Source organism: Arachis duranensis, chromosome 3, assembly GCF_000817695.3.
Source record: "Arachis duranensis cultivar V14167 chromosome 3, aradu.V14167.gnm2.J7QH, whole genome shotgun sequence".
In the NCBI taxonomy this organism is placed as follows: Eukaryota; Viridiplantae; Streptophyta; class Magnoliopsida; order Fabales; family Fabaceae; genus Arachis; species Arachis duranensis.
In genome coordinates this window covers 54,336,819-54,360,590 of record NC_029774.3, presented here as the reverse complement: position 1 = coordinate 54,360,590, position 23,772 = coordinate 54,336,819, and the positions used below count along the sequence as shown (strand labels likewise).

Sequence of the window (23,772 nt, the reverse complement as noted above, 5' to 3'; positions counted from 1 at the left end):
TATTGTGATTTCTAGGAAGCACGATCTAGGCCTAAACTCTCGATTATTGATTTTTGAATTTGTGACATTTTTAACTAAACTTTGAGAATATTAATTGTCGATTTATCGCTACAACAAATCTTAAACTTTTAAATTTGTGAATTTCTAAATCGATATTTAACAATCATCAATAAAATACTCAAAAATTTTCATCACGCTCCCTCACCGTGCCTCACGCTCCCGTGGCTTTCGTTGCGCTTCCTCTGCTATGCTCATAGTAAATGGAGGTTGGTTTTTGGAAATATAGCCAATTTAGTTCCTGAATATGATTATGAACTTCTAGTACCTGCTTAACAATGTGCGATAATTTGAGGACTAAATTATAAGCAATGTTAATTTTTAGTGACTAAAGTTGTTTTTTATGTAATCTTACTTGACTCTTTTCTATGGTAGGGTTACATTGTCCTTAATAGGCCAGGGGCATTTGTGCAATGGCTACAGCAAGCAGATATCAAAGAAGAGTATAGAATTATTTTCAACTTCAAATTTCTAACTGCTATACTTTGATGGCTTTTTTTAAATAAATATTTAAAAATTATTAATTCTCAAAATACGAATAATTGAAAAGGAAGACAAAAATACACATGACCATCTTAATAGTACCGGCTGTGAAATGAAATTCACCTTCAATTCAGCCTAGGCGCCCAAGAAATAGAGGCGAAAGTGTTAAGACCAACTCAGCTGCATCATACGCAAAATGGAAGCCCAATTCAACTGTATCCCCCGCGAAATAGAGAACGTACAGGTCTGCATGAATGTTGTTTCTAGTGCCTACGAAATGAGCGTATTTTTCAACTTCTGCTTTGGATTTTTCTCTTGAAATTCATATTAGCTGGATATGAAAAAATAATTTTTTCTTGTATTCCTAGTTCAAGAAATATTTTTATTTTTCAACTTTTTTCTGCTGAATTTGTGTTTAACTCTATATTTTACAGCCAGTAAAGAAAAAGAGTCCATGCTTTTAGTGAAGATCAAGAAACTCAAATTAGAGTTTTATATGAACAGTAAATGCACTATTAGAAGATTACATTTGAACTATATTATCTTTGTGTTCTAAATGCTGAATGGATAATTAAATAAGAATGTTCTGATTTTGTTAATTTTCTAATCTTATTCTGCATATTTTGATAAGTAAAAATAATTACTTTTGATTTTGCTCATAGGATTTAGACTTTTTTATTGTTGCAGATGTAAAGATCACAGAAGATGTAGTATCATGATTTTGTTCATGTTTGTATTATAATTTTGCTCATATTTGTATCATATATCTAGTTTTAGCTATTCATTCTTCTGGGACATGCCTCTATGTGCTCTGACTTGAAAATAGGATTGACTTGTCTCACATGTCTAAAATTTATTCTGTTATGAATTAATGAATTATTGTTTAAGAAAAAAAATGAAGATTAGTCAGGAATCAAATGTTAAGTTTCACGAAAATATGTTAAGATACATTGTCAAGAGACGATCTTGATAATGAAATGCTCAGCCATGGTCCATTTCGTGGATGCCACCCAGAGATGCTCCATTTCGCTGGTGCAACCCATAAATTGCCCTAATTCGCAAGCGCCTCATCGATGATTGGGCGTGCCGGCTTCAACTCGCAGGCGACCGCGGAGTTAAAGGGGAAACCCATTTCACAACCGGTACCAGTGAAATGACCATACGTATTTCTGTTTCCCTTTTCAACCGTGCACATTTTGGAAATTAGTAATTTTTAGATATTTATTTAAATAAAAAAATCATACTTTGATCATTATTTTGTTAAAGAAATTTTGAATTTTGACTTTTGTTAGTACCATTTGTACCGCATATTTTCAATTATATATTAATTCAGAACCAGATCATATAATTGTTAAGCATATACTAAAGTTAGCTAGAGATGATCTTAGAGCTACATTCTCTTTCTTTTTTATTGGGCCAAAAAAATATGAAAAGGTGTTAAGGAAGTACTTTTTTGAGGAGAAAGGACCAATAACTAATATCGACCTAAATGACAATTTATCTATTATTATTATTGCCAAGGTACCTTTCAACTAAATATCTTTTAGATTGTGTTTGATAAATGTATAGAAATAGATTAGAAAGATAAAACAAAAATGTATTGAGATAAGAAAGAAAAATTGTGTTGAATACAATTTATATTTTCTTTTTAAATTTTAATAAAAAATAAAAAAAACATTCTTAGATGAAAATAATAGTACTTATGGATAGTCTCTTGATTTTAAACCCCCTTTAACTATATATGTAATATATGTCTAGAATCCTGAACAAAATTGCTTCCATTTAGAGGAATGTTTCCCTTTAATGGATTTTCCCCGTCATATGTCATGAATTAATAAAGTTCCTCTAGTAATAATTATTTTATAAATCTACACAAATATAAAATATTATATGATCATAATAAATATTTAAATGATGTAAATTGATTTTTATATATACTTATTACTATTATTTCTGTTTCATTTTATTCTTTTTTTATGTTCTTAAAATAAGATATTTTAAAAGTAAAAAAAGAAAATATTTTTGGTATAATTTGTATATAAATAAACAAAAGAATAATAGTGACAAAATAAAAGGGATTATAGGAATATCTTTCATGTCGTAGAATCATTGAATAGGGATTATAGGAATATCTTTCATTGAATATTTATAGCTATTGAGCCTAGTTTGATTTTGGGTTAAGTTATGATGACAAACATTGTTTTGGGTGGAAAGCCCAATATAGTTTAATGTGAGTGTTTAGTGATGCAGGCCCATATGTCCAAGTCCAACAAGTGCTTCAGCAATGTAAAAGAGCCAAAACTCATTCTTGTTGCACCGTTCAGCAAGAATAAAATGGTATACATTTGGCAAAAAGAAAAGAAAGAAAAGGACATCTGTCAACATCAAGGATAGCTGGGGCTCTAGCAAAGCAACAAGACACAAGGACTCTCACCTCTCCAAGGACAAATAGTAAAGCAAACTTCAGCAAAGAAAAAGCAAAACACAAACTTGCCAAACAGCAGAGGTAGTGGGTGAAGCTTCTCGTATGGCAGAGATCATGGAGCAGGAAGAAAAAGGAGAGCATGCCAAGGAAGAAAAACAAAGCCAAGGACCACAGAGGTGGTGAACGAACTCCTCCAGCAGCAGGAGTCGTGGAGCAGGATGAAGAAGGACAGCTTGCTAGCTGTGCCAGCTCCAACGGGCAGCAAGGACAAGCAAAAGGATGAAGCTACAATGAAGCCAAGATGAAGATATATAGCAAGCTTCACTCCAACATTTGAAAAAAAAAGAGAGATCACACACTCAGAGCACCATCTCTAACACAGAGCTGGAATCTCTTTCTTCTACTCAAGCTTAATTCTGATTTTATATTATGGCTGTCTTGCGTTATTTTCTGTTTTGAAAAAGGTAATTATGTGAGGTTCAAAAGCCAAGAGAGAAAAGGCAAGAGTGATGTAAAATAGCCACTGATTTCTGATGTAATTTGGGTGTATGAACTAGGATTAGTTCCCCTTGCCAAGTTGGGTTAGCACTTAGTGAGAATTGAATCTGTGTAGATTCCCCTTCCAAGTTGGGATAGCACTTTGGGGTTGCTAAGCTTTAGTGGAGAGAGCTTAGGGGAGATACTAGTTGGATTAGGAATTAATTCAATAGTATTGGTGTATGTAATCTGAGAATTATAGTGAAAATTCCACCATGGTTTGTGGTGGAGACTGGATGTAGGATTCATGGCACTGAAAATTCGAACCAGGATACATGCTGGCCTCATTCTCCTCTTTTCTCCTCTTTTAATGTTCTGCGTATGAGACTATTTCAAATAATCTCCTGCAACTCGAGCAACAGTAAAACAGAGTTTGAAACTTTAAGTTTTAAACCAACTTGATTCAACCCCCCTTCTCAAGTTTAACTAGAACCATCAATTGGTATCAAGAGCAAGGTCTCAAGAAGGCAAGCTTCACAGCTTGGAGTAAAGATCCATGGCCAACAACATGAATCCCAACATCGTGGCTTTCACTCTCACTGAAGGGCAGTCCAATAATAGACCTCCCTACTTCAATGACAGCAACTACTCTTACTAGAAAGAGAGAATGAGAATCTTCGTGCAGTCGATCGACTACAACATCTGGAAGATCATTCTCAACGGCCTAGACGTTCCTACCAAACAGAATGCTGATGGAAAAGTTGTGGCAAAGGAGGACAACGAATGGACAGATGAAGAAAAGAAGAAGGTTGAACTCAATGCTAAGGCAATCAACCTGATGCACTGTGCAATCAGCTTTGAAGAGTTCAGAAAAGTGTCAAGGTGTAAAACAACGAAAGAAATCTGGGATAAGCTCAGACTCACTCATGAAGGCACTAAGCAAGTGAGGGAGACCAGAATTGACATGCTGATGAAGGAGTATGAAATATTCAGTATGAAAGAAGATGAGAGCATTGATCAAATGTTCGAAAGGTTCTCAATAATCATCAACAATCTGGACGCCATAGGAAGAAGCTACTCTGAAGAAACCTTAGTAAGAAAGATTCTGAGGAGTCTTACTAAGAAATGGGAAGTAAAAAGCACAGCCATCTCTGAAAGGAATGATTTGATCAAAATCACCTATGATGAGCTGAGAGGCAAGCTACTGGCTTATGAAACCACTCACATGTCTCAAGACAAAGATGACAAAAAGAAAAGTATAGCACTAAAATCAAGAATGACAACCCAAGGAGAAGAATCTGATGACAGTTTCTCAGATGAAGAAATGGTGCTCTTTGCAAGAAAAATGAGAAGACTACTGAGATACAAAAACAAAGGCAAAGGAAGCTCTTCATCCAAAGATGTCAAGAAAGATCAAGTTAAGTTCACATGCCATCACTGCAAGGAACCTGGTCACTTCAAGTCAGATTGCCCTCAACTTAAGAAAGGTGAAAAATCCAAGAAAGACAAAAAGAAGGTGATGATGGCAACATGGGAAGACTTGGAGAACGGCACCAGCTCAGAAAGCTCAGATCAAGAAGCTCAACTATGTCTAATGGCAGATCATAATGATGAAGATGAGGTAGATCTCTCTGACTTATCTATTGATGAACTGCACTACATTATCAAAGACATTTCTGTGAACTCTAAGAAACTTTTGGATAAGTATGGTAAATGTAAGAAAGAAAATGAGGCTTTGAGGACAAAAAATGATCTTCTTTTGAAAAAGGTTAAGGTAAATGAAACTAATAATGAAAAGTTTTTAAAAGAAGAAAACATTGCCTTGCGAACTGAATTAGAAAAATTCAAACTCAAGCATGAAGTTACTGCCTCCACTGATTTGATTTCTGAAAACAAAAAGCTGAATGAACAAATAAAAAGTTTAAATGAAGTCTTAGCAAAGTTTGTTCAAGGTTCTCAAAATCTGAACAAACTGCTTGCTTGTCAAAGGTTTGGGTCTGAAAAATATGGACTTGGTTTCATAGAGGGAAATAAATCAGTTTTCAAATCAAACTTTCAAAAATCTGAATCTTCCTCTTCCAAGCTATTCAAACCAAAAGGATTCAGCAAACCCCAGAAATCAGTGGGCAAAAGTCAGTGCTACAAGTGCAATAGAAATGGTCATGATCCTCCTCAATGTTTCATCTTTCTTAGGTCTTTTGGTAATGATAGTAAGTTATATAAATTTGTTCATGATTTTAATGCTCTTGGGCAACCAAGAAGATTTCACATCAAAGGATCCAAATGGATTTGGATACCTAAGGTTAGTTGAAGAACATGCAGGTTTGCCTTACATCCAAAAAGAAAAGGGACATGTGGTATCTTGATAGTGGATGTTCAAGGCATATGACCAGAAGGGATGCTTTCTTCATTAAACTCAACAAGTATGATGGAGGATTTGTCACTTTTGGAGATAATGGTAAAGGTAAAATAATTGCCATTGGTAAGATTGGTAAAGATTTTTCAACTTGCATAGATAGTGTCTTTTAAGTTGATGGGTTAAAGCATAATCTATTGAGCATAAGTCAATTGTGTGACCTTGGATATGTTGTAACCTTTAGGAAATCTGATTGTAGAGTCATAAATGAGAAAACAGAGGCTGTTTTATTTGTTTCCAAAAGAAGTGATAATGTTTATGGTATCACTCTAGATGATCTAAAAGTTCAAAATGTAACCTGTTTCTCTTCAATGGAATCTGAAAAATGGATGTGGCATAAGAGGTTAGGACATGCTAGCATGTTCTAAATCTCCAAGCTTGTAAAGAGAGGCTTAGTTAGAGGTCTTCCTAATATAAAGTTTGATAAGGACATCATTTGTGATGCTTGTCAAATGGGTAAACAAATTAAAACCTCTTTTAAACCCAAGGAAGATGTCTCTACTAAGAAACCATTGGACTGGGTGTTCTTTCTTGCTCATAAATATGAGGCCTTTTCTGTTTTTGAAAAATTCAGCAAAAAGATTCAAAATGAAAAAGGTTTTAGAATTGTTTCAATTAGAAGTGATCATGGTAAGGAATTTGAAAATCAATTCTTTGAATCTTTTTGTGATGAACAAGGCATATCACATAACTTCTCTTGTCCAAGAATACCTCAACAAAATGGTGTTGTGGAAAGAAGAAATAGAAGTTTACAAGAAATGGCTAGAGCTATGTTATGTGAATATGAAATTCCCAAGTTCTTATTGGCTGAAGCTGTAAATACAGCTTGCTATGTTTTAAATAGAACCCTCATTAGGAAGTTTTTAAAGAAAACACCATATGAACTTTGGAAAGGGCATCCTCCCAATCTTAGCTATTTTCATGTGTTTGGATGCAAGTTTTTCATTCTGAATATCAAAGAAAATTTAGGAAAATTTGATCCTAAAACACATGAAGGCATTTTTCTAGGTTATTCCACAAATAGCAAGGCCTATAGGGTTTACAACAAGAACTCCAAAACAGTTGAGGAGACCATGCATGTCACTTTCTGTGAATCTGACAATGTTCCCAGTGTTTGTATTGATGATAGTTCAGGTTTTGAAGCTGAGGTTCCAAGGATTACTGAACCAGTTCCACAAAATCCAATTTCTTATGAAGTTGCATCTGTTAGCAGCGATAATCCCAATTCTGCAGGAGACAATCTGGAATTATCTCCTGTCGCTGCAGAAAACACTGATGCAGAGGAAAATATTGATCAAGAGGAACCTGAATCCTCAAACCATTCAAAGAGACCAAGAGAATGGAGGTTTCTGAAAAACTATCCTGAAGAGTTCATAATTGGAAATCCTTCCACTGGTAGAACCACTCGTTCATCTTTGAAAAGAGCCGAATCCAACAACATTGCTCTCTTATCAAAGATTGAACCTCAAAACATCCAAGAAGCTCTTGCTGATCCTTCATGGGTGCTAGCTATGAAGGAAGAATTGCAGCAATTTGAGAAGAACCAGGTCTGGTCATTAGTGCCTTATCTAAATGGAAAGAAAGTCACCGGCACAAAATGGATTTTCAGAAACAAATTGGGTGAAGATGGATCCATAGTCCAAAACAAAGCTAGATTGGTCGCTCAAGGATATGATCAAGAGAAAGGGATTGATTTCAATGAATCCTTTGCACCTGTAGCTTGAATGGAAGCCATCAGACTGCTTCTTGCATATGCTGCTCATTGTGGTTTCAAGCTATTCCAAATGGACATAAAGTGTGCTTTCCTCAATGGTATAATAGATAGAGAGGTTTATGTGGCTCAACCACCTGGGTTTGAAAACAAAATTTTTCCTAACCATGTTTTCAAACTAGCCAAAGCCTTGTATGGTTTAAGACAAGCTCCTAGAGCTTGGTATGAGAGGCTTAGCTCATTTTTATTGAAAAACAACTTTCAAAGAGGAGCCACTGACACCACTTTATTTATTAGAAATTATCATGATCATTTTATTCTTGTGCAAGTTTATGTTGATGATATCATATTTGGTTCGGCTAATGAAAATTTGTGTGCAGATTTTGCTAAGCTAATGACCAATAAATTTGATATGAGCATGATGGGAGAGCTCAATTTCTTCTCGGATTGCAAATCAAGCAAACTGCAGAAGACATATTCATCCATCAAGAAAAATATGCAAAGGAACTTGTCAAGAAGTTTGGGCTGGACTGTGTTAAGCCAATGGGAACCCCCATGCATCCTAATATCAAGCTTGATAAGGATGAACATGGTAGAGATGTTGATGAGACACGCTATAGAGGGATGATTGGATCTTTGATGTACCTTACCTCCTCTAGGCCTGATATCATCCAAAGTGTTGGAGTTTGCTCACGGTTTCAATCAAAGCCTAAGGAGTCCCATCTCTCAGTTGTCAAAAGGATCATCCGATATGTGCTTGGTACCACTAAGTATGGTTTATGGTTTCCTAAGACTGATTCTTTTCAATTAGTGGGTTTCTGTGATGCAAATTTTGCTGGGGATAGGATTGATAGAAGAAGCACAAGTGGCATGTGCTGCTTTCTTGGAAAATCTCTCATTGTTTGGTATAGCAAGAAGCAAGCTACTGTGGCACTTTCAACAGCCGAAGCTGAGTATATTGTAGCCTCCTCTTGTTGTTCTCAATTATTATGGTTGAAAACTCAACTAGCTGACTATAAACTGAGAGTATCTAATATTCCATTATTTTGTGACAACATGAGTGCTATTAACATTTCCAAAAATCCTGTTTTGCACTCAAGAACAAAGCACATTGAAGTTCGTTTTCATTCTATTAGAGAACATGTGCAAAATAGAAATTTAGATATTCAGTTTGTTAATTCTGAAGGTCAGCTAGCTGATATATTCACCAAACCATTGATAGAAGAGAGGTTCTGTAAGCTGCGAACTGAACTGGGCATTCTTGCCTCATCTTTGTTTTCTTAATGACTCTGCTAATGAGATTTTTAGTGTTTTGTCTCACAAATCGCGGTGAGATTTTCTTTGGCAGATGATGAGTAACCTTCACTATGAAGCTATTGGATTCCTATCTGAACTCAATACATGATGGACGTCTAGTTCTGAAGCAGTATCTTGAACTAAGGGTTGTTCTTTACTGAAAATTTTTGTTAATAAATAAGCCTTTGTAAAAAGTGGATTTTCAATTTTTTTTTTGGGCTTCATTATTTTGAGATCACTTAGTTTACTTCATTTTTTTTAGGTCTCAAATTTTTGGCATTTTCTATTCGTTTGAATTGGGCTTCATTTCAAATGCTTATATGGTTTGGGCTTCGTAAAAACTTTACCTTAAGGTTGCTTTTCATTCATATTTGTTTTCAAATTCCTTTTTGTTTATTTTTATCTGAAACGTACGAAGGTTACAGCTGTAACTTTCAATGTTTTCCAAAACTACTTTAAAGTTTTTATTTTTATCTGTTTTCAAGATGCAACCTTTGCACTCTCCCACACCTATATTAACTCCCCACTACATGCATCCTCTCACACTACTCCCTCCACTCTTTCATATTCTCCAAACCAGTGTTCTATAAATATGGCTCGAAAGAAGAGAGCTGCTCGCAGAGGCTCACACAGTGGCACCCACCGTTCTGATCACACACACTCCTCTCTGTCACTATCACCTACTCATTCCTCTCCTCCATCACCACAAAATCCTTCTCCGGACATGGCCCGCACTAAGACCACCGCTCGCCGCCCTGGCGTTGCTCCTCATCCTACACCTCCTTCTCCTCCAACCAACTCTCAACCAAGTTCATCCAAACCCAGCTCTTCCAGAGGAAAGAGGCCTCTTCACGAAGACGATGAGATAACCCCCACTCAGAGTCGCCATACTCGCGGTACAGTCATTGACTTCCCTCTTCGTTCTGTGTCTGAACCTAAGCTGTCAAACCCCATTGCTTACAAGTCTTTCTATGCTGATTTTTCTCCTGAGTCTTTTGATCGTCGTCGTTATCAATCTCTCATGAACTATCTGTTCTTCTGTAAAGACATCCTTCATCGAACTATCTGCCCTCCTAAGCTTGTCAATCTTGACAAGCTCCGTAGAAAAGGTCTGAACTTTACACCTCTGTTTGCATGTCAAGGATGGATCCCCATTCTGTCCATCAAGGAGAAAGTTTATCCTGACCTGGTTCGGCAATTCTATAGTAACCTCACCTACAAAGAAGGGAGAATCGCGTCCTTTGTCAAAGGTAAGGTGATCATCATTGACAAATACCACCTAGGGAAAGCCCTAGATTATCAGGACAGGAGGGTTGATGTGTATACATCAGGTAAGTGGGACGATACCATGAATGTGTCTTACTTTGAAGCTCTGAGTGTCGTGTGCGTCAATATCCCTCTCTTAGAAGGTACCACTCCTACTCACAAGTCTCTTGGCCCTATCCGTGCCCAGCTGCACAGGATTGTTAACCAAATCATTTTGCCTCAGCGAGGCTCTCTTCAACGTGTATCCTTCTGTGACACACTGGTTCTGTTTGCTCTTCTTTCTAGAGTTCCCATTTCTTTTGCTTACTTACTTGTAAGACATATGTATGCTTGTGTCAGTACCAAAAATGTTTTACCATATGTCATGCTTCTTACAAAAATTTTTCAATATTATAATGTTGATTTTGGGGGCAAAAAATCTGAATAATGTAACTCATATATCAAAGGGGGTGGTGCAGTAAAAAAAACAGCTCCCAAGCGTCACCAAACTGATGACAGCACTGATGTTCCCTCTATGGATGAGGATCCTCTGATTCCCCCTTCCACCTCCACTACAATCAAGGTCATGACTCGCATTATGAAAAATGTGCTTGAAGAGTTCATCAATCTGGCAGACCTTCTTCTCACTCATGGGGCCGAGCGCAAGAGGAACCAAGTTATGGAGGAAAATGCTCTCAAGAAAACCAAGGGGAGAATTCGGATTCTGAGAGACTTTGTGGAAGGCATCGAAGTTGGCCTCACAACTTCTGACAATGAGGGGGAGGACGATGGAACCTCCGATGAATCCAACTCTGATGCCTAGCTTCTTGTTATCTCATCTGCGACTATGATTTGTTTTCATTTTGGACTTGTTTAGTTTATTTTGGATGACTGTAAAGACCTTCACTACTCTGCTACTTAAACTGTATGTGCTGGCCACTAACAAATTTTGTGCAGGTTTTTCCTTTCCTCCCTTGATGACAAAAGGGGGAGTAAAGAAAAGGAATGTTAGCTTTGGCTTAGGGATTAATAGTAATAGTTAAGAACAATGTTCTGTGGTGCTATATTTTGCCCTGTGATGTGCTTAATGTAAATTGTTTTGTGCTTTCATTACTGTGATATACTACTTGGAAATATTGGTCTTGGATGTTTTTAAGTTCTTTTCCAGGTTAAGATGTAAGCCATGATCGAGGGGGAGTAATGCTGGCATTGAGGGGGAGCTACTCACAATTCAAAAGTCATCAAAGGGAAGTGTTCTTAACTCTTTTAAATTAGTCTTTAATTTCCCTATTTTATCATGTTTGTCATCAAGGGGGAGATTGTTAAGCCTAGTTTGATTTTGGGTTAAGTTATGATGACAAACATTGTTTTGCGTGGAAAGCCCAATATAGTTTAATGTGAGTGTTTAGTGATGCAGGCCCATATGTCCAAGTCCAACAAGTGCTTCAACAATGTAAAAGAGCCAAAACTCATTCTTGTTGCACCGTTCAGCAAGAATAAAAGGGTATACATTTGGCAAAAAGAAAAGAAAGAAAAGGACATCTGTCAACATCAAGGACATCTGGGGCTCTAGCAAAGCAACAAGACACAAGGACTCTCACCTCTCCAAGGACAAATAGTAAAGCAAATTTCAGCAAAGAAAAAGCAAAACACAAACTTGCCAAACAGCAGAGGTAGTGGGTGAAGCTCCTCGTATGGCAGAGATCATGGAGCAGGAAGAAAAAGGAGAGCATGCCAAGGAAGAAAAACAAAGTCAAGGACCACAGAAGTGGTCGACGAACTCCTCCAGCAGCAGGAGTAGTGGAGCAGGATGAAGAAGGACAGCTTGCTAGCTGTGCCAGCTCCAACGGGCTGCAAGGACAAGTAAAAGGATGAAGCTACAATGAAGCCAAGATGAAGATATATAGCAAGCTTCACTCCAACATTTGAAAAAAAAAGAGAGATCACACACTCAGAGCACCATCTCTAACACAGAGCTGGAATCTCTTTCTTCTACTCAAGCTTAATTCTGATTTTATGTTATGGCTGTCTTGCTATTTTCTGTTTTGAAAAAGGCAATTATGTGAGGTTCAAAAGCCAAGAGTGATGCAAAATAGCCACTGATTTCTGATGTAATTTGGGTGTATGAACTAGGATTAGTTTCCCTTACCAAGTTGAGTTAGCACTTGGTGAGAATTGAATCTGTGTAGATTCTCCTTCCAAGTTGGGATAGTACTTTAGGGTTGCTAAGCTTTAGTGAAGAGAGCTTAGGGGAGATACTAGTTGGATTAGGAATTAATTCAATAGTATTAGTGTATGTAATCTGAGAATTATAGTGGAAATTCCACCATGGTTTGTGGTGGAGACTGGATGTAGGATTCATGACACTGAGAATCCGAACCAGGATACATGCTGGCCTCATTCTCCTCTTCTCTCCTCTTTTAATGTTCTGCGTATGAGATTATTTCAAATAATCTCCTGCAACTCGAGCAACAGTAAAACAGAATTTGAAACTTTAAGTTTTAAACCAACTTGATTCAACCCCCCTTCTCAAGTTCAACTAGAACCATCAATAGCTTCATCAAATTTTTAATTAGATTCGTATACTTTTTTTTTTCTTTTTAATTAGATCCCTAAAGGTATACAAATAATTTTACAATTCACTAACATTTTTTAAAGTTTAACATTAATAGGAACTAAATTAAAAAAATAATGTCTAAAAACCGAATTAAAAATATTTAAAAACTTAATTAAAATTTTGATAAAACTATAAAAATATATAGAATAATTAAACTTTAGTTTTACTTTAAAAGTCCATATGCTATAACGAAACAACAACATTGACGAATATCACAAAGCAATTAATTATTATACTAAACATTTCTTTTCTCGGGAATAAGAACTGCATTTTATATGTGTATATTATTAAAAATATTCGTGTATATAAAAAAATCAATAACCAAATTAGCTATTATATATTTATATATAAAATTATAATCGAATAGGTCTAATTCAATTAAAAATTTCAAAAAATAAAAATTTTTCACATTTATAAATTTTTTAAAAATAATGTGAATAACGTGGGATTGTATTGTTTGTAATAATAGACTCTATATTGTACAGATATATCAACACATAATCGATGGTGACAAATTATACGTTTTCATATATGTTGATTTTGGACATAACTCTTAAATACTAAATAACTAGTAATAAAAGAGTTATTTAATTTCTTTTATGGAACAAATTAGAATTTATTTTTTATCTTTAGATGATATTGTAAAAAAAATTACATGGTCTTCTAAAATAATTTATATATTTATATGACTTTTTAAAAGATAAATTTAAAATTAGTCACTTTTATTAATATAACAATATATGATTAGACGTATGCATAAAATTATTTTATGCCGTAATTTTATAAAATTAAATCCATAAATTGAATAAATCTCAAATGTTTAAACAAATTGTCGTTATCAGAAGTTTAGAAGGATAAATATGGCCCTAAAAATATTTATAAAAAACAGGACCACAACCCCCACGAGGCCACAATGTTACTAAGCGCTTCGGTTTCATCGCAACAGAAAATTCCATAGCAAAATTGCTTCATAAAACCAAAGCCTGATTAAAGTGGATGACAACTACTAGAACTCTTTCAAGATGGCATCACCATCAAAGCCTAGTTCTCCATTTCGTTGCTTTGTTATTTCCATAACCCTGGTTCATTTCATTGCTTCAATAATGAGTTTAGGCACATGCCAAAGTCTCGTAGAAGAGAATAGTACTAGTGATGACACTACTACTAAAGCCTTTTTCATCTTTGGAGACTCTACAGTGGATTCAGGGAACAACAACTACATAGATACTGTTCCGGAGAACAGAGCTAATTACAAACCATATGGGCAAAACGGGTATTTTAAAGAACCCACAGGACGTTTCTCAGATGGCCGTGTTATTGTGGATTTTATAGGTACGATTACGGTCATGGAATGCATCTATTACCATTGTTCTGTTATTTTCTTTTCTCACGCATGTTTAAATCTAAGAATTCAGTTACGACGTATTTATTTATTTATTTTGGATGAAGCTACAACAATAGGATTGGTCTAGTGACGTTAAATCATAAATTCATAATATCGCTAATAGTAAAAATATTATTTATATATCCTGTATTATTTACTTATATATATAAAAAATTTTAAGACAAAACTTAAAATTAAAGACATTTTTTGATATATGCATACACATACATACATTCTATATGTCTAAAAATAATAGGAAATTAACAGAACATATAACTCAAAAAATAGCATTTCTTATCATGATTAAAAAATACACCAAATATATTTTTATATACACATATATATACATACAATAAAATACAATTTTCTATCTATCATAAAATAATAAATTCTAAAATAACAACGAGGAAAAAAATAACTAAATTTAAATTCATTTTAAAAAAAAATACTGTACGTCCAATGTTTAGTAAACTCTTTAAAAACTTTTTTATCAGTTTTTCAAAAAATATTAAAATGTAAGAGGTGAGAAGCAAATCACACGGTCTTAGTAGAGGATTTTAGAATTATCATAAAAGAATATAAAACATAATTCATCTTAAGAAGTTAATCCATATTTATCTTATGTATCTTTCTCTTATAAACTTTTCTTGTCTTTCCAATTTTTAGGATTTAATTATCACTGTTTTCTAACTCATTTTTCAATATCATTTTCCTCTCTAAATTATTTTTTTATAATTAACCAATTTAATTCTACCGCCGTTTACTTTTCTTAATTTCGATCATGGGACATATTATTCACTTTCCATTCCTTTCAAGATTTACCGTCCAGTCAATCTCTTTCCTTAAAAACTACTATACTACAATTCCTTACCAACAATCTCAATCACAAACAAGCAAACAATAACACATTCTTCAATTTCACAAATACAGACAAACAATTTCAAACAATATACAAACAAATATAATATGATGCATACCTGTTTTACTGGCTGTGAGCTTATATGTCGGTTAAACTACCAGACCTGGCACATCTGGTAGCTAACCTGGACATCATCTCTTTATTGTGCATCCTAAGAGAAAAATATCTCATGCATGTATAAACTAGTCTCGTAGGGAGAGTGTCCTATCACCTTCTCTTGGAGAGACAATGCTATTCAGGAGAGTGCCCGTCCACCCTTACATCAGAGAAAATGTTATGCAACAAGAAAAGAAATCATCAATCTAACTCGTCCATACCATAGTTGAAAATTGAATCGAAGGGAATCATCAACCTTCTATCTAATTATCCAACGCAACAAGAGAGAAAATTATCAACTCCGCTTGTCCACCGCAACACAAGAGAAAGAATAATCAACCTCACTTGTCCACCGCAACACTGAGCAAGCAGGACAAAACTATCATCTTTACCAGGTGCAGGTATCTCATCAGTCACGCAAGCGGGACAAAATCTCCGTCCTTGTCAATTCAGTTATTATATAACAATCACAATCAAAATCAAACATAGCCATAGTCATAACAAGGATCATAATCAAAATCATAATTATTTATAATCACATTTATCATAAAAATAATTATTCTCAAGCTGTGAGCAGGACAAAATCACCATCCTCATTATAGGAGGGACGAAACCACCATCCCCACATCTACGCCGCAGCATTGCACAAGTGGAATAAAATCACCATCCTTAGTAGATACAGGTGTCTCATATCACAATTATAATCACAATCAACTACAGTCATAGTTGTAATAAATTTCATAAGTCTTAATTCCACATATCTCTAACTGTTACTAAAACATTTAACTTCATTGTCAATCTGTGAACGGAACAAAGCCACCGTCCTCACCATGGATAAGACGAACCACCATCCCACAACATTAATATTTTCTTAACAATTTTTATAGGAAAATATTTCAATTTAAATTTATTAATTCCATCCCGATGCATTCGAGGTCTTTAGGATGGTTCTTAGATTCCATATGGAAGTCACTGGGAGTACAAACTTGTTAGAAAAAGTTTAACAACTCGAAACAAATTTCATCAATAATATATCATCATCATTAATTATAATATCTTGCATATATCTCAATTTAATCATAATTCTCATCGTGAGTCTCATATCAATTTCACTTTTTACTGTGAGCCTCTATTCAAATCTTATTTTTCATATTAATTTCAGAATCAGCAACACAATTCCACTTTTTATTCTGCACACTTTAAACTCTGTCGAGTTAAATTTAGGCCGTTACATACGACTTGCGGATATGTAATGTCGAATACAATACTCTAAACTCATGGTTAAGATTATAAACTAATTCAAACACATCATCTTTATTTCATTCAATCTCAATGAATCACTTTAAAGGCTAATAAACTAAATTTTCATGATACTCAAGTTCAAGTTAAATTATAGCTAAAGTTTCTCAACTCTTATCTCACAATTCTTTGAAATTACGACTTTATTATCATATTTCTCAATTATCTCTTTTTCTTTCAACTCTTATATTTAGCTCCATTAAAACCTCATATTTATATTTCTTATTCCCAAGTCCTTTGGTTGATAAAATAATGAACTTTTAAATATATAATTAGTTAAATCTTTTTTTAAGTTAATTTTAATTATTTATTTATTCTTTTCATTGTTAATCAAATCAAACAAGTTAATTCACCAATAAATTTCACAATTAACACAACCATAAGTGCATTTTGTTTAACTAAGTTCCCAAACTAACTCCAACTTAATTTTAAATTCAAAATTTTTCTAAAAGATTAATGAATCATTTTATTTCCCAATCATAATCTTAATTGAAACATAATCATTTATCCTTAAACAATTACGTTCATTACTTTAAGGCTTGGTTTGGTAAAACTTTTCGAAGAGGTGCTTATGCTTTTTAAAAGCTCAAACTCCTCATTTTGTATTTAATAAATAAAAAAGATTATGTGCTTGTACTTGCAGCTTTTAAAAGATCGGGATACTTTTGAAAGCATTTAAGATAGAGCATTTCAAAGTTGACTTGTGCTTTTCAAAAATTTAAAAGTCTAATATAACTTTATATGTTAACTAATTTTCAAATTTAATGCTTGCATTTATGAATATTATAGTATTTTTAAATTTTAAAAATTATTTTACCAAATGCAATTGTTGTTGTTTGTATTTATTGAAAGCAATTTTTAATTTGATTTACCAAACATAAATGCTACAACTTTTAAAAATCTATCTTTTAAAAATTAGCTTTTATAAACTTCTTTTGAAAAGTAAAAACTTTATCAAACTAAGCCTAAATTCGCTAAAGCCCCTAAAACATAATCCTATAATATGGATTAATAAACTTAAACTCTAAGACAAAATCTCTAATATTTATAAAAACAACAATAATTCTTATCATTTTTATTATTTAGTTTCATTCAATTCTTATAAAAATTTTGGTAGAACCTCTGCTAAAAGTTGGACTTTTTCACCCTTCAAAGGTTCTATCCAAACCAAACATCTCTCAAACCTTTCTCAATCTTTTCAATACCAAACAATTTTTCAACATATACAAATCAAATTTTTAATGCCAATGTATTTTTTTATCTTAACTTATCTTTAAGTTATTAAATTTTCACCGCATTAGGACAACAAACAATTTATCTAAATTCTAATCTACTTACCAAGAGACTTCAACCATTGTTTCTAATCCATTTTATTACTTTAATATCCATCCTCATTTAACCAATTTTATTTCTCCAAAACAGTCTAATTTAATTCATAAGACTCATATAATCACAAAAAAATTATATTTTTTTACATCGATATCGATTTATAACAATTCCTTGAAGTAAAATAAATTTTAAAAAAAGTCACTACATCAAATTAACTCAACAACATAGAAACACCAGCGGCAGTACTAGCAGTTCCGATGACTCCCCCAGCAATGACAGCTACAATCACAGTATGCAATTATGGTAATTCAACCCTGCGACATTAACACCTCAAAATCATTAACAAACTAATAACAAGACATTAGCGGTGAGGATTCCAGAACAAGAATACTTAGTGTAACTAAGAAGGAACAAGAGAATGGAGCAGCAGCAGCTCTGGTGGTGACTTTTGACGACGTCCATGCTATTTTTCGGCGACAGAGAGCTTCGGCAACCTTGCAAGAATCAGAGGCAGAGGTGAAACTAGGTTAGCCTTTATTTCGGATCTCCAACGGCAGCGCCAGTTCCAACAGTGGTGCATAGCTCGACAGCGGCTCCACCCACAGCAATGATGGCAGCGGCGGTAAGGGAAACACCTACCACCATCTCGTTCCTATCCCCTTCTCTTTGGTCGTTGCTTTTCTCTCTCTTTGCAAGCTCTTTCTCTCTATTCGAAGTCCCAAGCCTGCAACTGCGATAACGACGACGATCTCGGCGACGACGACTTCTTCCCTCATTCACTGGCTTGCGTCTCTTCTTCATGCTCGATGACGACGGCAGCTTCCAGCCCCACCGGCACCGTCCCTCCCCCTCTCTTCTTTTTTCTTCTTCTTCTCCTTCCTTCCTTCCTGTCTGATTTCTCACCTCTCCCCCTCTGTTTTCTTCTTCGTTTCTGGGTGTGTAGGTGGCGACTGAGTGTGTTAGGGTTAGGGTGAGAGTAGTGAAGGAGTATGCGGGTAGTTTTAGGGTTAGGGTTAGTGTAACAGTCCAGACCATCTGCTAGCACGATATTGTCCATTTTGGCACACAAGGCCTCACGGTTTTTCCTTTGACGATAGGGATGATAGTCGAAGCCCCCCACACTCACTCATCAAAACGCGTCATGCTAGGGAGAGGTATCCACACCCTTATAAGGCATGTTTCGTTGCTTCGTTCCCCTCTCCAACCGATGTAGGTCTTACAATCCACCCCCTAAAGGATCCCAACGCCCTCGCTGGCACATCGATCTGGGTTCTGGCTCTGATACCATCTGTAACAGCCCAGACCACCCGTTAGCACGATATTGTCTGCTTTGGCACACAAGGCCTCACGGTTTTGCCTTTGACGATAGGGATGATACCCGAAACTCCTCACACTCACTCGTCAAAACGCGCCATGCTAAAGAGATGTATTCACACCCTTATAAGGCATGCTTCGTTCCCCTCTCCAACCGATGTGGGCCTTACAGTTAGAAAAATGGAGTAAGGATAACATTAGTATTTTGATAAAATTAGAGGGTAAAGTAGTAATTTAAAAACCAAATTTAACCCAATAAAATTATCTAAAAAATAAGTACTCTAATTTAAAATTAGAGATATTCTAATCAATTTTCTTAGTTTATTAAACTAAACTAAAAATTCTAATTATTCAAATTAAATTAACAAATCTTCATTATTTTTTAATTACTAAAACTTTAAATTTTAAATAAGAAAATATCCAATTATTATGAAAATTATGAGTCCTAATTAATTTAAAACTCAATTTATCAAAACTTGATTTAATTATATTAAATCAAAAATAATTTATAATAGAACTTCTGAAAATTCAGAATTCCTAAATGTTAATTCTATCTAAAATGTTAAAGGTCAAAATTGAAGACACATAGAAATAACTTTGACATAAATAAAAAATGTTGAAGAAAAAATTGAATAAATCGAACATATTAGGGGCAAACTTAAATGAAATTAAATGATAAGTGTATTTTTTAAAAAATCGTAAATAATAGATTATATATTTTTTAAGCCCAACTCGAAGTGACTCAAGATAGGCCATAGATTCGGAAAACGATTACTAGACACCAAACATGGCTGAGCCAGTCACGAACATGTTTGGACTAAACTAAGATATGACACGGGATGGTCAAAGGCAGGCCAGACTTAGGCAATAATGACCTTGCACCGAGCACGGCTGAGTCACTGAAATGCTCAAACGACTAGACTAAGACTCAGGCAATAGTAAGTAGTAACCAGACACCATACACAATCGAGAGACTCATGTGTTGGACTAGGCTAAGACTAGCCTTAGAAGATGACCACTTATGAATAAAAAACTCAATTACAAATTTTTAAATTAGAAAATTCCTATTTGAATTGTCTTCAAAATTTCAACTAAAATGTTAACATTTTCATTTTTTTTTGGTTGTTTTTAATGTTGTAGAAGCCAATTTGCTTCTGTCCTAATTATAGTATGTGCTGAGGTTTTATTGCTTTGGTGGTACAGGTGAGTATGAAAAGCTGCCACTAGTCCCTGCATTTTTACAGCCAAATGCTGATTATACCAATGGTGTCAACTTTGCTTCTGGTGGGGCTGGTGTTCTTGCTGAAACCAATCAGGGAGTGGTAAATTCGTAATTATAAAGGATAACCATGCATGTGATATTTGATTTAATTGGTATCTTAGGATATATGTGAACTTGTTTGCATGCAGAGTTCTATTTCATGTAGGTGACTGATCTTTTAAATCTCCATAAGAAAATTGTTTAATGTAGGTGATTGATCTTCCAACACAACTAAGGAACTTTGAAGAGGTGAGAGTGTCACTATCAGAAAAGCTTGGGGAGAAGAAGGCAAAGGAGTTAATCTCAGAAGCAATTTATTTCATTAGCATAGGTAGCAACGATTACATGGGTGGTTATTTGGGTAACCCAAAAATGCAAGAAAGCTACAACCCTGAACAATATGTGGGGATGGTCATTGGAAACTTGACACAAGCAATCCAAGTAAGAATAATCTGTTGCAAGATCTAGTTAATTAAATTATCCCAATTGACTAACAAATTTGTCTAAATTTGTTACCCTTTCTTTTTTATCTAAACTTTGAAAAAAAAAAAAAAGTTGTTAAAAGAGACTGTCATATAATTCTTAAAACACTAAATTAATCGAAATATTGGTAATAGCATTAGATAACGGTTTAAAAAAACTGAAAAATAATGATATATTACTCTTAAGTAATAACGTTTTGCTATCGAAAAAACATTAATTTTTATTGATCTTTATAGTTTATAAATTCATAAAATTTTAATTAAGTTCTCACTCATTAAAAGCATTTATAATTGGATCTCTACGTTAGATAAAAAATTTATCCAGGTCCTAAAAAAGCAATAATCCTTGGATGCTTGTTTCTAAAATATTCTACAATTTATACATCAAACACATAAATAAATATTTCAATGATATTTCATATTCTTTTACCAAAACATTTAGCATTATTAGTAGCAAAATCCTAATTAAAAACTTTTATCTAGTACAAAAATTTAATTACAAACTTTTAAATTGAAAAATCTAATTGATGTTAAAATGTAAGAACTACCAATGTAGTTAAACACTTAAACTTATTAAAAACACAAAAAGTTATTTATCATTTCTTGTATTCAGGTACTATATGAGAAAGGGGCTAGAAAATTTGGATTTTTAAGTTTGTCTCCATTGGGATGCTTACCAGCCCTCAGAGCTCTAAACTCAAAATCCGACAAAGGTGGCTGCTTTGAAGCAGCTTCTGCTCTTGCTCAAGCTCATAATCATGCTTTGAGTAGTGTTCTCAAAAGCCTTGAGCAAATCCTTGAAGGGTTTAAGTATTCTAACTCCAATTTCTACGATTGGCTTCAAGAGAGAATAAGTAACCCCACCAATCATGGTATGTATGTATACTATCCACTATTCATTTTCATTACTATCTCCTGTTTATGCTTTTCTTTTTATGATCTTGGAAAAGGTAATTTTATAATTTAGCTTCTTTTATATAGTTAAAAAATTAAAACTGATTTCTTTTCTAAAAGACCTAGCTATTCTATTTAGTATTTTCCAAAAATGTGAAAACTATTTTTTCTTTCATTTTAATTATTTTATAAAACAAAAATTTGAGAGACTCAACAACTTCGGTCTCATGGATAACCAACATAACATATATCAAGTTTTAAAGGTTAAGTATGATTTTGGTCTCTAAGGTAGAGGTCGAAAATCGATTTTGTCTCTGACCTTTTTTCGCTACAAAATGATCTCCCAAGGTTTCAGCTTGTTTTAAAATCGTCATTCGGACGAAAATACCCTTCCCCCTTTATCTCCAAAATCAACCAAACTTAACAGAAGCAGAACAAAAACCCAAGCCGAACCAGAACCAACCACCACCACTACCACCATTATCATCATGGTCATCATCATCATCACCCCAAAATCAACCAAAATCAACTAGAAGTCCAAGTTGAACGAGAACCCACCACCATTATCATCACGGTCATCATGATCATCTTCATCAGAACAACAAAATCAACCAAAATAAACCAGAAGCAAGTTAAACAAGAACCCACCATCACCACCACTGTTATCATCATGGTCATCATCATCAGAAGAAGAAGAAGAACAACAACAAAACTCAAAACCCACCACCACCACTCCCACCTCAGAAAATCAGAACAATCAAAACTAAGAACCATCAACAAAATTCAAAACTAAAATTCTTCCTCTTTTATTAACAAAACTCAGATGCAATTACAATAATAAAAAATTCCCAAATTCATCTTCAATTACAAGAACCAAAAATTCATAAATATAATTACCAAAACAAACGAGGAGACGAGATGCGACGGCAATGAAGAGGTGCGGCGAGACGAGGTGCAACGGCGAGGAGGAGGTGCGGCGAGACGAGGGCGACAGTGAAGGCGAGGCAATGACGTCAGCGAGGGCGAGGAGGAGGAGCAGAAGCGGCTCGCAGCGCACGGTGAGATCCAGCGGCGAGGACTGAATGACGAGGAGCAGGAGCGGCAGCGGCGGCATCCCTTAGCTTTCTCCCTTTCGATCTCTCTCTTCTCCCTTAACTTTTTCCTCTCTTACTCTCTGTTTCCCCTTCCGATCACAGGCGGCAGTGCTGCAGCAGCGTTTAGAGACTATTTTGTAACAAAAAAAATCGAAAACAAAATCAATTTTTGGCTTTTACGTTGGGACCAAAATCATACTTAACTCCAAGTTTTAATTTTGATATTTTATTAGTTTCTATACATATACAAATTAATGTATAAATTAATATACAGTGTAACACGAGTCATTTATATGTTATACTGAATAATGCTATAGTGGAAAATAAAATTTTAGTGAAGACCAAAGACTACTTTTTTTAGTACAAAAAATTCGATGAAAATATTATTATATATAATGTACATATTTTTTATAAATTTAATTAAGCTCTTTATTTTTCATTCAAGTTTATTCTTCAATAAAAAATCCTCCAGTTGAAATATATTTGCTAATCCAAATTTTGTTTCAATTTTTGAAGGTTTTAAGGATGGAATCAATGCTTGCTGCGGAAGTGGGCCATATGGGGGTGTTTTCAGTTGTGGAGGCACCAAAGAAGTTGAAGATTACGAATTGTGTGAAAATGTTGGTGACTACGTATGGTGGGATTCATTCCACCCAACAGAGAAGATCCATCAGCAATTTGCCAAAACTTTATGGAATGGACCACATTCTTCTGTTAGACCCTATAATTTAAAGAGACTCTTCTCTAACATTAAGGTAATCAAGGCCCACACTATAGCTGATGTAGTTGACAGACGAGAGACCGGTGGAGAGGGAATATTTCAGTAGTAAATTATCTACTCACATAAAGATATTTAAAATAAATTTTTTAAATATTTTTTAATAATTAAAATTTAATATACATAATTGATTAAATTATATTTTTTTATTAAAATTAAATCAAACAAATTAATTTTACCAAAAAAATAATAAAT

The 23,772-nt window shown here is 34.4% G+C and overlaps 3 protein-coding genes across 3 annotated transcripts; all 3 read left to right on the top strand.

Annotated features, from left to right (window-relative positions):
• The first annotated feature begins 4,109 nt into the window (after window positions 1-4,109).
• LOC110278624 (uncharacterized) lies at window positions 4,110-6,226 on the top strand. Its single transcript, XM_021136867.1, has 2 exons — window positions 4,110-5,431; window positions 6,043-6,226. The coding sequence occupies exons 1-2, from the start codon at window positions 4,110-4,112 to the stop codon at window positions 6,224-6,226; spliced, it is 1,506 nt and encodes a 501-aa protein (XP_020992526.1).
• Window positions 6,227-8,112: 1,886 nt separating this feature from the next.
• On the top strand, window positions 8,113-8,853 carry LOC127745517 (secreted RxLR effector protein 161-like). The gene has a single exon (XM_052258303.1). The coding sequence runs from the start codon at window positions 8,113-8,115 to the stop codon at window positions 8,851-8,853; it is 741 nt and encodes a 246-aa protein (XP_052114263.1).
• A 4,792-nt stretch (window positions 8,854-13,645) lies between these two features.
• Window positions 13,646-23,644, top strand: LOC107479435 (GDSL esterase/lipase 1). Its single transcript, XM_016099568.3, has 5 exons — window positions 13,646-14,059; window positions 20,272-20,390; window positions 20,540-20,770; window positions 21,425-21,683; window positions 23,316-23,644. The coding sequence occupies exons 1-5, from the start codon at window positions 13,750-13,752 to the stop codon at window positions 23,624-23,626; spliced, it is 1,230 nt and encodes a 409-aa protein (XP_015955054.1). The 5' UTR covers window positions 13,646-13,749; the 3' UTR covers window positions 23,627-23,644.
• The last annotated feature ends 128 nt before the right edge of the window (window positions 23,645-23,772 follow it).

Bases quoted from the DNA above. Each gene is read 5' to 3' on its own strand.
- LOC110278624 (XM_021136867.1), top strand. From the start codon at position 4,110: ATGAGAATCTTCGTGCAGTCGATCGACTACAACATCTGGAAGATCATT. The intron at 5,432-6,042 runs GTTTGGGTCTGA...TGTAACCTTTAG, and splicing joins AAACTGCTTGCTTGTCAAAG to GAAATCTGATTGTAGAGTCA.
- LOC127745517 (XM_052258303.1), top strand. From the start codon at position 8,113: ATGGGAACCCCCATGCATCCTAATATCAAGCTTGATAAGGATGAACAT.
- LOC107479435 (XM_016099568.3), top strand. From the start codon at position 13,750: ATGGCATCACCATCAAAGCCTAGTTCTCCATTTCGTTGCTTTGTTATT. The intron at 14,060-20,271 runs GTACGATTACGG...TTGGTGGTACAG, and splicing joins TGTTATTGTGGATTTTATAG to GTGAGTATGAAAAGCTGCCA. The intron at 20,391-20,539 runs GTAAATTCGTAA...TGTTTAATGTAG, and splicing joins CTGAAACCAATCAGGGAGTG to GTGATTGATCTTCCAACACA.